The sequence below is a fragment of the Cetorhinus maximus genome, chromosome 8 (genome assembly GCF_964194155.1).
Source record: "Cetorhinus maximus chromosome 8, sCetMax3.hap1.1, whole genome shotgun sequence".
NCBI classification, from domain to species: Eukaryota; Metazoa; Chordata; class Chondrichthyes; order Lamniformes; family Cetorhinidae; genus Cetorhinus; species Cetorhinus maximus.
Genome location: NC_135886.1, coordinates 38618594 through 38631685, shown reverse-complemented (window position 1 = coordinate 38631685; position 13092 = coordinate 38618594). Strand labels below are relative to the sequence as shown.

Genomic DNA, 13092 nt, shown 5'->3' with positions numbered 1-13092 from the left:
TCTTGATTGACAGGCTGGTTTACAAATGCAAAAATGTGAAAAGCAAGATTCAAACCGGTATCTGGCCAAAAAAAAATCAAAATGGGGGACAAAGTTCATGGTCTGAAATTGTTGAAGTCATTATTAAGTCTAGAAGGCCGTAAGGTGCATTCAACAATACTGAATTTGCGTTGAGCTTCACTGGAACACTGCAGCAGGCCAAGGACACAAACGTGAGTGTGAGAGCAAGTTAGTGAATTAAAATGACAAACAACCAGAAGCTTGGGGTCATGCTTGCAGACTGCCTGTTCATTATCTTGACATTTACACTTACTCTGGACAAATGCTTTGTCCCTTTACTACAGCCATGACCACTCCCTTTGCCCTTTGTTCCATGACATCTTTGTCATTTAATCTCTCCTGCCCTCTACCCTATCCCAGACCGTCCCTTCTGTTCTTACTTCCACCCCCCAACTTTGACAAATAACATGCCACATTTCTATGCTCCTTCAGCCCCGAAGAAGTCATATTCGACGAGAAACATTAACCCTATTTCTCTCCACAAATGCTGCCAGAACTGATGAGTATTTCCAGAATTTTCTGTTTATTTTGTCAAAGTCAAATGAGCCAGCTGACAGGGTGCTCTTTCTGTTAAATCCCCGAGTTATGCTCCTGTACAATTAGGTATTGGGCAGTATGGCCACATTCCTGAACACAAGAAGTAGGACCATTTGGGGGAATTACTACAAAAAGAATACCTTGGGCAGAGCTGAAACTTATAGCTGATATTGATTTATTCCACTGATCAAAATCTCAGTGGAATTTGGGCTGCAGAGCAGATCTCTGCAATTTCTAAAAGAAACTATACTTTTTATCTGTACAGGTGAGAATGAAGAGAAAGCTGTCGGAGTAATGGAATACCACTGTGGCTTGTATATCACTTGGTTCATTCAACAATACTGATTACCATTGGAAAGGTTTTGCCTGCTTTGCAAAATTCACTGAAAATTTTCCTGGCTTGTAGAGCAGACAAAGCAAGTTCAGAAAGTGAATTTTTAACCTACCTGGTTATGACAATCAGCAGCACCTAGAGGATCTAGTCTATGTATAGGATCTAGTCTATATTCCAGTAGGAGTAAGGGTAAAATAAAAACAAGAGCCCATATTCTATTTAGTTAAGATGCAAAATAAAGCTAAGATGACTAACAAGGTTAAAAAGACAAGCCTAAAGGCATTGTATCTTAATGTGCGGAACATTTGCAATAAGGTTGATGAATTAACAGCACAAATAGATATAAATGGTTATGATATAGCTGTAATTGCGGAGACATGGCTGCAGGGTGACCAAGGATGGGAACTGAACATCCAGGGGTATTCAGTATTTAGGAAGGGCAGACAAATAGGGAAAGGAGGTGGGATAGCAATGTTAATAAAGAACGAAATCATGCAATAGTGAGGAAGGATATTGGCTCAGAAAATCATGATGTGGAATCTGTTTGGGTGGAAATAACCCCCACCAACATTTTCTGCCCCTTGGTATTTATCTATAGGCCCCCAAACAGTAAGGGAGATGTAAAGGAAGACATTAAACAGGAAATTAGAAACACATGCAATAAGGATACAACTGTAATCATGGGTGACTTTAATTTACATATAGATTGGACAAACCAAATTAGCAATAATACTGTGGAGGAGGATTTCCTGGAGTGTGTAGGTGATGGTTTTTTAGACCAATACATTGAGGAACCAGCTAGATAGCAGGCTATTCTAGCCTGGGTATTGTGCAATGAGAAAGGGTTAATTAACAATCTTCTTGTGTGGGGCCTATTGGGGAAGAGCGACCATAAAATGATACAATTGTTCCTTAAGGTGGAGAGCGAAGAGTTGAATCCGAAACTAGGGTCCTGAATCTAAAGGGAACTATGAGGTTATGAGGCACTAATTAGCAATGATGGATGGGGGAACCTTACTGAAAGGGTTGACAGTGGATAGGCAATGGCTAATATTTAAGGAATGAATTACAACAATTGTTCATTCCTGTCTGGCGCAAAAATAAAACAAGAAAGATGGCTCAACCATGGCTTACAAAAGAAATTAGAGATAATATTAGATCCAAAGAAGAGACATATAACATTGCCACACAGCCTGAGGATTGGGAGCAGTTTAGAATTCAGCAAAAGTGGACAAGAAGATTGATCAAGAAGGGGAAAATGGAGTATGAGAGTAAACTTGCAGGGAGCATAAAAACTGACTGTAAAAGAGAAAAAGATTAGCAAGGGCAAATGTAGGTCCTTTACAGTCAGAAATGGGGGAAATTATAATGGGGAACAAAGAAATGGCAGAAGAATTGAACACATATATTTTGGTCCTGTCTTCACAGAAGAGGACACAAATGATTTCCCAGAAAGGTTAGGGAACCAAGGGTCTAGTGAGAGGGAGGAATTGTAGAATATCAGTATTAATTTTTTAAAAATGGTGCTCGAGAAATTAATGGGGTTAAAGGCTAAAAGATCCACAGAGTCTGATAATCTACATCCCAGAATACTAAAGGAAGTGGCCCTGGAAATATTGGATGCATTCCAAAATTCTATAGACTTTGGAGCAGTTCCTACAGATTGGAGGGTGGCAAATATAACCCCACTATTTAAAAAAGGAGGGAGAGAAAAAACAGAGAATTACAGACCAGTTAGTCTGACATCAGTAGTGAGGAAAATGCTAGAGTCTATTATAAAAGACATGGTAACAGAACACTTGGAAAGCATTAACGGGATTAGACAAAGTCAACATGGGTTTATGAAAGGGAAATCATGCTTAACTAATCTACTGGAGTCTTTTGAGGATGTAACAAGTAGAATAGATAAGGGAGAACCAGTGGATGTGGTGTTTTTGGATTTCAAGAAGGCTTTTAATAAGGTCCCACATAAGATGCTAGTGGGCAAAATTAAAGCACATGGGATCAGGGGTAATATACTGGCATGGATTGAGAATCGGTTGATAGACCGGAAACGGAGTGGGAATAAATGGGTCTTTTTCCAGATTGCAGACGATGACTAGCGGTGTACCGCAGGGATCAGTGCTTGGGCCCCAGCTATTCACAATATATGTAAATGACTTGGATGAGGGAACCAAATGCAGTATTCCCAACTTTGCTAACGACACAAAACTGGGCAGGGTTGTAAGGAGCATGCAAGGAGGCTTCAGGGCGATTTGGACAAGTGTGTGTGGGCAAACATGGCAGATGCAGTCTAACATGGGATAAATATGAAGTTATACGCTTCGGTGTGAAAAACAAAAAGGCAGAGTATTTAAATGGTGATATATTGGGAAATGTGGATGTGGGTGTCCTTGTACACTAGTCAATGAAAGTAAACAGGCAGGTGCAGCAAGCAATTAGGAAGGCAATGGTATGTTGGCCTTCATTGCAAGAGGATTTGGGTTCAGAAGTAGGGATGTCTTACTGCAACTATACAAGGCCTTGGTGAGACTGCACCTGGAGTATTGCATGCAGTTTTGGTCTCCCTACCTAAGATAGGATATACTTGCAGTAGAGGGAGTGCAGCTAAGGTTCACTAGGCTGATACTGGGGATGGCAGGACTGTCTTGTCATATGAGGAGAGATTGGTTTGACTGAGCCTGTATTCACTAGAGTTTAGAAGAATGAAGGGGGGGATCTGATTGAAACGTATAAAATTCTAACAGGGCTAGACGGACTAGATGCAGGGAGGATGTTTCCCCTGACTGGGGAGTCCAGAACCAAGGCCCACAGTCTCAGGATATGGGGCAGACCATTTAGGACTGAGAGGAGGAAAGATTTATTCACTCAGAGGGTGGTAAACCTGTGGAATTCTCTACCACAGAAGGGTGTGGAGGCCGGGTCACTGAGTATATTCAAGAAAGAAATTGATAAATTTTTGGATATTAGGGGCTTCGGGGGTATGGAGAGAAAGCGGGGATATGGCGTTGAGTTAGAGGACCAGCCATGATCATATTGAATGGCGGAGCAGGCCCAAAGGGCTGAATTGCCTACTCCTGCTCCTAGCTTCTATGTTTCTAAGATATGTCCGGGGAGCTCAGTCCTGTGATTTGCATATCATGTGCTATGTGGGAAATCCTAGACGCTCCTGCGGTCTGTAATGACCACGTATGCGGGAGGTGCCTCCGACTGGAGCAACTTGAGCTCCGGGTTTTGGAGGTTGAGCGGCAGTTGGGGGCACTACGGTGCATTGATGAGGCTGAGAGATTCGTGGATAGCACGTTTCAGGACGTGGTTACCCTGCAGCTTAAGGGAGTGCAAGCAGAGAGGGAATGGGTGACCACCGGACAGGAGGAGGAGACCATTCAGGTAGTGAGGGAATCCCCCGAGTGCATCTCACTCGCAAATCATTTTTCGGCCTTGGAAAAGGGTGAGAGTGACGGGTCCTCTGTGGAGGCCAACCAGAGCCAAGGCCATGGCACTCTGGGTGGTCCAACTGCTTGGGTGGGTGGAGGGGCGGAGGAAGTAGCGTGGAAGGGCAATAGTGGTAGGGGATTCATTAATGAGAGGAGTAGGCAGGCACTTCTGCGGCTGTAGATGTGACTCCAAGATGGTATGTTGCCTCCCTGGTGCCAGGGTCAAGTATGTCATGGAAAGGCTGCAGGGCATTCTGAAGGGGGAGGGTGAACAGCCAGAGGTCGTGGTCCATGTTGGGACCAATGACATAGGAAGAAAGAGAAATGAGGCCCTGCAAGCAGACTTTAGGGCGTTAGGTAGGAAATTGAAAAGCAGGACTTCAAAGGTAGTAACCTCTGGATTAGCCCCGGTGCCACATAGTAGTGAGTATAGAAACAGAAAAATAGAGCAGATGAATGCGTGACTGGAGAGATGGTGCAGGAGGGAGGGCTTTAGATTCCTGGGACCATTTTGGGAGAAGGTGGGACATGTACAAGTTGGACAGGAATGGGACCAACATCCTCGCGGGTGGTTTGCTGATGCTGTTGGGGTGGATTTAAAATAAATTGATGGGGGATGGGATCCTGAAAAGTAATTCAGAGGGGCGAGAAGCTGAGATGAAATTAGAAGTTAAAACGCTAGTAAGTGATTCTGGAAGGCAGAGGAAACATAGGCTAGATAAGAAAGAAGTGAGTTTAGCAAGGTTAAATGGAATATATTTTAATGCAAGGAGCCTGAGGAATAAGACAGACGAGCTGAGGGCACAGATAAGCACGTAGGAGTATGATGATATAGCTATGACCGAGACTTGGCTAAAAGTATGGCAGATTTGGCAGCACAACGTTCCTGGTTTTAGGATATTCAGACAATATATAGAGGGGAATGGGGGGGGTGGGGGGGGGCGGGCACAAAATTAATCAAGGAATCAATTATAGCAGTGAGGAGGGATGATATCTTGGAAGGATCATCAAATGAGGTCATATGGGTAGAAGTAAAAAAAAATACATAAGGGGCAAATGTTGGGTGTGTACTATAGGCCCCCAAACAGTCAGGGAGAGATAGCCGATCAAATATATAGCATAAGAATAATAAGGCAACATTAGTAGGGAATTTTAACCAACCAAATGTTAACTGGGATAGTTTTAGTGTGCAAGGTAGGGAGGGAGCAAAATTTTTAAGTTTCATCCAGGGAGCTTTTTTAGCCAGTATGTAGAAAGCCCAACAAGCAAGTTCTGGACCTAATATTCAGAAATGCGCCCAGGCAGATGGAAGGCGTATTAGTAGGGGAGCATTTTGGAGATAGTGACCATAACTCAGTTAGATTTAGAATAGTTATGGAAAAGGATAAGGTTGGGCCAGGAATAAAAGTTCTAAACTGGGGAAAGGCTAATTTTACTAAGATGAGTTATGATTTGGCCCAAGTGGACTGGGAGCAGCTACTTGCAGATAAAACTGTCAGAGCAGTTGGAGGCATTCAAGGAGGAAATAGCGAGAGTACAGGGCAGATATGTTCCCATAAAGACAAAGTGGGTGAGGGGGAGACCAAGTCCAGAGAACCCTGGATGTCAAGGTTAGGATTAAGAAAAAAAAGAGAAGCTTATGGAAGATACCGAGTACCCAATACAGCAGAGTCCCTAGAGGAGTATAAAAAGTGAAGGGGAGAACTTAAAAAGGAAATTAGGAAAGCTAAGAGAGTGCATGAGAAAGCATTGGTGAGTAGAATAAAGGAAAAACCAAAGGAGTTTTTTAAACATGTAAAGCTCAAGAGAATAACTAGGGAAAGAGTAGGGCCAATTAGGGACCGTAGAGGTAATGTGTGTGTGGACCGGAAGACGTGGGTACAGTCCTCAATGAATACTTTGCGTCGGTCTTCATAATGGATAAGAACAATGCAGATATAGACATCAGGGTGGAGGACTGTGAAATATTAGAGGAGATTAACATAGAGAGGGGAGGTACTAGTTGGTTCAGTGGCCTTAAAAGTGGATAACCCACAGGCCCAGATGAGATGTATCCCAGGCTGTTTTGGGAGGCGAGGGAAGACATATCAGGGGGCTCTGGCAATATTTTTCAAATCCTTTCTGGCCATAGGTGAGGTGCGAGAGGACTGGAGGACTGCTAACGTTGTCCCATTATTGAAAAAAGGGAGGAAGGGATAGATCAGGAAATTACAGGCCAGTCAGTGTAACCTTGGTGGTGGGGAAGTTACTAGAAAGAATTCTGAGGGACGGAATATATCTGCACTTGGAGATAAACAGATTAATCAGGGATAGTCAGCATGGATTTGTTAAGAGAAGGTCGTGTTTGACAAATTTGATTGAATTTTTTGAGGAGGTAAGCAGGAGTGTTGATGAGGGTAATACATTTGATGTGGTCTACATGGACTTTAGCAAGGCTTTTGATAAGGTCCCTCATGGCAGTGGCCAAGAAAGTAAGAGCCCATGGGATCCAAGGCAAAGTGACACGTTGGATCCAAACTTGGCTGAGAGGCAGGAAGCAGAGGGTGATGATAGGAGGGATTTTTCTATGACTGGAAGCCTGTTTCCAGTGGGGTCCCTCAGGGCTCGGTGCTGGGGCCCTTGCTGTTTGTGATGTGCATAAATGATTTGGGCTTAAATGTAGGGGATATGATCAAGAAGTTTGCGGATGACACGAAAATTGCTAGGATGGTAAATAGTGAGGAGGATAGCCATAAACTGCAGGAGGATATCAGTGGACTAGTCAGGTGGCAGAGCAGTGACAAATTGAATTCAACCCGGAAAAGTGTGAGGTAATGCATTTGGGGAGGGCTAACAAGGAAAGGGATTACACTTTGAATGGTAGGACTCTGGAAAGTACTGAAGATCAAAGGGACCTTGATGTGCATATCCGCAGACCCTTGAAGGTAGCAGGGCAGATAGATAATGTGGCTAAGAAGGCATATGGGATACTTGCCTTTATTAGCCGAGGCATAGAATACAAGAGCAGGGAGGTTATGCTGGAACTGTATTAAACTCTGGTTAGGCCACAACTGGAGTATTGTGTGCAGTTCTGGTCACATTATAAGAAGGATGTGATTGCACGTAGAGAGGGTGCAGAAGAGATTTACCAGGATGCTGCCTGGGCTGGAGGGTCTGAGCTACGAGGGAAGATTTGGATAGGCTGGGCTTGTTTTCCTTGGAGCAGCGAAGGTTGAGAGGGGACCCGATAGAGGTGTATAAGATTATGAGGGGTATAGATAGGGTGGATAGGAAGGCACTTTATCAACAACCAGGGGGAATAGGTTAAAGGTAAGAGGTAGAAGGCTAAGAGGGGAGTTGAGAATTTTTTGCACCCAGAGGGTGGTGGGAATCTGGAACTCATCGCTTGAAAGGGTGGTTGAGTCAGATATTCTCGTAAGATTTAAGAAGTATTTAGATATTCACTTGCATTGCCATAGCCCCCAGGTCTATTGGCCATGTGTTGGAGAATGGGATTAGTGTAGTCAGATCTTTGACCGGCATGGACACGATGGGCCGAATGGCCTCCTGTGCTGTAAACATCTGAGTCTATGAGCCGCCTCCAAACTATAAGACACCTACTGACTCTTAAATCCACGACTTACACTCTTAAGTGCCCCATCTGGCTCAGCAAATGCTAAGGGTATGTTTTCCAATATGACTACCTCTAGGCCAGCATGCTTTGCAAATTTCATTCAATGTACTGCTTCAAGCAGGTGCCACACTTTTTGGGATTGCTTTTTGGCTCTATTAAATTAGTGTTAGAATGGCGTAGATAATGTGGGTCATCATTTAGCTTTATTGTGCCTCTTACAATTGGTTCAAAGTATCTGATTGTGTTCTAAATTATTTTATTCTCTGGTTTTCACTTCTAACCAAATTCACTAAGATTATTTTGTCATCTTTTCCTCCATTGATTTTGTCCCATTTTGTGACACAAAATGAAACCTGATAAAAGATTCGAGCTTTTAAACCAAAGTAAAAAAGGACAGTAATAATCCTTGCTGATACTCATTAATAAGCAGTTCATAAAAGGTACAGAAGGCAAGGTAATGGCTGGAAACATCTTTCTTTGCTCTGTCATCACATTTGAACTTGGGAACTATTGTGAGAACTGTTGGCTGCCCATTCTTGAACTCAGTGTTTGCAGAACAGTGAAGCTCCACATTGCCAAAACGTTTTTTAAAAAGTTATCCTCTGTAATTGCAGTAGTTACAAAATTAAATGCAAAGTTTTCTTCATCTTATTATAATATATTGTAGTAATTAATAAAATCAGTCATTTGAAGTAATTTGTACAGTTAAATGATATTGACCTGTTTCATCATTGTTACAGTAAAGACACTCTATTTTCTGAAGATAAAGAAACAAAATGCAAATCACCTGAGCAAGAAAAGGTTGATGAAGAGTGTAAAAAAGATGAATCCAGCAGCTCCAGTTCTGAGGAGGAGGATGATGCCACCGATTCTGAGTCGGACATAGATGCAGGTAAACTGAACACAGATGAAATTAGTGTAAAGCGCTTTATAAAGATACAGGAAATTTAGAACGAACATTAATGTTTTATCTTTCAAATGCTTTTTTTTTCCTTTCGGTAGTCCTTATTTGTCCCCCAGTTTTGAATAATTTCAGCTAAAAGACCATATGGTACAACTTTTGTGTTGTGTGCATATAATTATAGTACCCTTTTAAAGCAAATTATTCATTATAATTGGAAACAATAAAACATAAACTCCAATTTAATGCTCAATGTGAAAAGCCATTTTCTAAAATATTAGAGTTTATAGTCAGTGAATCTTAGAGAGTAGAAGTAGGTTCTGTTATAGACAGGAGGGGGGTTAATTTAAATAGCACTAGTTTCTCCTCTTTATTTCCCCAATACCTCAGTTTTTGTGTGATCCACTTTTCTCATAATAACCCCACAGCAAACAAGATAAAATGAATTCAAAGGGTTAGTTTATTTGCACGCACACAAAATGTGGGAGGAGGGTCGCAATGTCGCCTCCACGATGTGACAGTAAAGAGAGGGATAGAGAAAAAGATTTACAGTGCAGAAACCACCGAGAAAATAAATATTGGTTCACGTGGGTTATAGAGTCCAGAGCCAAAGTACAATGAGGTATTCCTTCATGGAGATCGGTGGGCTGAAAAGTGATGTTTTCAATTCCCTTTTCTGGTGGTGTTGACTTCACAAGATGAGAAGAATGCAGAGGTGAATCAGTTTTGTGGATGATGGCGTAGAACTTCCAACAGGAGCAAGGTAGATGGTGACAGGAGCTCAACCTAGTCCAGAACTCCTTTGTTGTGATAATCTGATGATAAACAGCAGACTGACCTTTTCAGTCCTGCAAGGCATTGTTAGTTGTTCTGCAAGCCAGAGGCCCATGTCACATAACTCCCACTTCTCCACCATCTTTGACAAAGGATGTGTATCGTCATCTGGATTCCAACTACTTAAATGTCTCAGCCATTAGGAATTGAAAGGAAGGTTGCGGTGCCTTTGTCTTAGCCGAATATCCATCTCCTTCTGGCCGGCCTAGGTTATTAAATGCAGATGGCCTTTGCATATCTCTCTTTGAAGTTGGGTTGTACAGTCTATAGGGGGTTGTTAGTGACTCCTCAGAGATAACGAGGTGTAGGTTTTCCTAAAACTGCCAAGTGGCTTCTTTTGTTCTGAGGTCACAGACAGATACAGTCTCAGCCATTTTAAAGGCCTTTGTTCAGTATTAAAAGTTTTAGAAATAGCAATGAGCATATCTATATATATTTTATAAAAATATACAGAGAGGTCTTAGTCCCTCAACTCATTGTGCCTTTGCCTGCTCTTTGTTCGTGCTTTCTATGTCGTCCCACTCCCTGCTGTTTCCTCCACACCCTACAAATCTTTTTGAAGTATACGTCTGATTCTCTTTCAAATTTACTGGTGAATCTGCTTCCACCACCTTTTCAGGCAGCTCATTGCATATCATAACTTGCTATGTTGAGGAAAAAGCCCCTCTCTTCCATCTCTAGTATCATTCTGATAAATATTCTCTGAGCCCTCTCCGATGCCTTGACATCATTCTTAATTTCTTCCTAGAATTGGACAGTATCTAACTGAGGTCCACTCTGATTTATAGAGGTTATCAGAATATTCTTGCTTTTTCTATGTATGTCTCTATAAAACCAAGGATCCCATATTCTTTTAGAATGTTTTAGTTTTAGGAAAGAGCTTGACTGTCTTTCTCAGTTGGAAGAAATTCAGAATTGGAGCATGGTAAGAAGCAGAACGCTTGTAATGATGTGTCACATAACTGACTTCCTGCTTGCCTCAGAATACTCAGGATCAAGACAAGATTTATTTCTGCACCATTCATGCAACTGACTTTTAAACTGTGCAGATTGTTTATACAGTTTTATATTCACATTTTAAATTCATAATTACAGATTTAAAAACTGCTCTTTGTGTTGCATAACATAGAAATTATCTGCACATAAAATTCATTACTACAATCTTCATTGTATTTAAAATTATGAGCTGAAATATAAAACAAGATAGTTTTTGTGTAGCACAATCCTGTGAATTGTATAGGAGTTTGTAAAGTGTCGAACTGTGTCAAACATCAATTTAGTCCATAAATTGTGTTCCTATATACAGTACGAAGACGCTGATTCTTACTTTCTAGATAGAATGGAGATGGGAGTGCAATGTTTAATTTCTTAAAATTCGCAGAAGAGTTGTATCTGTTTGAAAGAGGCTGAACTGGATGAATGAAAATCTAGAGTTAATAAAACAGCTTCATTTGACAGTAATCAGGACTCTTTGCATTTGAGGATTTCTTTTAATTGAAAGTGGCTGAACTCAGCAGTTAAAGTAGTGTTTTTTGGACAAAAACTTTTGGCAACTGAGGTTAAGAGTTTAGATTATTTATAACTTTAGGGTTTTTGACATCATAGTTTTTGTTTCTTCATATTTCCCATACAGGCTGACTAATGTAACTATCAAGTGTGTTGATAGTCATGCATCCAGCTACCTAGTAGATGTCTCGTGTCTGTGCTGTTTGAAAAAAAAATGTTGATGCAGTACTGATTCAACAATAGCTGTCATTGGCAAATTCACAAAATACTTTGATATTTACACATTATATTGTCATCTGCTGACCTTTCCTCCATTTTTCTTCAATCTGGTATGGAAAATTTGAAAATACAGCTTGGAACCCTGAATGGGCAGCTGGCTTCAAAACCCTAGTTTCAGATAACTGACTTAATGTTCTGATCATGTATCAGTGCCATGCATTGCTGTTGTCAAACCTCAGCTGTGCACTTTGATTCCTAATTCTGGGCAGAAAAATGTCTGATTCCTTGGAACAACTTTTTCTAGACTTAGAGGCCCTTCTTCCTGATTCTGTTCACAGCGCTATTGGTGAGCCCAAAAGCCCACTTGGGACAGTTGGATGGAGGAAGTGATAGGTCTTGGTGCTGTGAAATGCTGTCTTTTTCTCAACTTGTTACAGTTCAGTCATCTGCATAACCATGCTTTATCAAAACCTTATATACTTCATTATGGTGGGTCTTGCTATGGCTTGGGAAGTTGGTTGTCAGGTGTTAGCAATTATATGAATCACTGAGCAGAGTGTCCTAGATCCCTTATAAGTCCACTTCTTGCACAGGTAGTTACTTCAGCTTCAGCACTGTTGGACTAACCTGTGGTCTGTGGGTGGGAGGCTGACTTTTCATTACAGATTGTCTTGATACTTCATTTTTTAAAATCACATCCTTGTTTTTCTAACTACCTTTCAGTTATCATGTAAGTACTAACTTCAGTAAGCCTTGAAGTGTTCTTAATTTCTTGATGGGCCTGCAGTTACAATGTTTGAAATTGTAAGAGCACTCATCTCTTGGAGCTCCGATTGTGGGCTCTCTTTTTAAATATACCTGTTCAAAATAAATCTTCAAAATTTGATTTCCTTTTATCCCACAGAAAAATCAAAACCATCTGTCAAAAATAACATAAATAGCAAATTGAACACTAGAGGCTTGCAGCTGGCTCCAAATGCAGTACAGTCCACGCGATACACAACTACCACTGCAACAAGAAAGGTGAAGTTCAACTCTGGTATTTTATTCTGTTTTGTGTATTAAGGGGCCCAGGACAGGTGAGCATTGGATTTCTTTCTGATAACTGCCATGGATATATGCACAGATTCATTTATAGACTGGATCTTTTTTTTTCTTCTACATTTCTTTCTGTAAGTAATGCCATTGGAGATTCACTAATGGAATTACAGTATTACTTTTAGATTGCTTGACCTAATTTTAAACATTATGATTGTCCTCTACATAAAAACAAAAAAAAACTTCAATAACAACTTGCATTTATATAGAGTCTTTGAATAGGAAAATGTCCCAAAACATTTCCAAGATAGAAGAAAATAAATTAATGCTGAGACAAAAAGAAAATATTTGGAGGTAACCAAAAACTGAGTTGAAGAGATAGGTTTTAAAGAGGCTGCTAAAGTGTGAGTGGAAGGTTTAGAGGATTTACAAAAGGAATTCCAGAGCATTGTAAACATGGATGTCAGCGCTGGGATGAAGGGAAGGGAAATGCACAAGAGACCAGAGTTGGAAGGTCAGAGTTTGGAAGTGGTTGTAGGGCTGGAAGAGATTAGGTAAAGAGGGTGAGGCTATGAAGGAATTTTAAACATGAGAATTTGAATTTTGAGACTTT

The 13092-nt window shown here is 41.0% G+C and overlaps 1 protein-coding gene across 4 annotated transcripts in view; it reads left to right on the top strand.

The window, feature by feature from the left end:
- Nucleotides 1-13092, top strand: part of LOC144683564 (protein phosphatase 1 regulatory subunit 12A-like) — a 301353-nt gene that overhangs the window by 144748 nt on the left and 143513 nt on the right. For all 4 annotated transcript variants that reach the window (XM_078546708.1, XM_078546707.1, XM_078546709.1 and 1 more), the window contains exons 8-9: nucleotides 8722-8873; nucleotides 12346-12464. In XM_078546708.1, the coding sequence (XP_078402834.1) occupies nucleotides 8722-8873; nucleotides 12346-12464 (271 nt within the window). The remainder of the gene's footprint in view (nucleotides 1-8721; nucleotides 8874-12345; nucleotides 12465-13092) is intronic.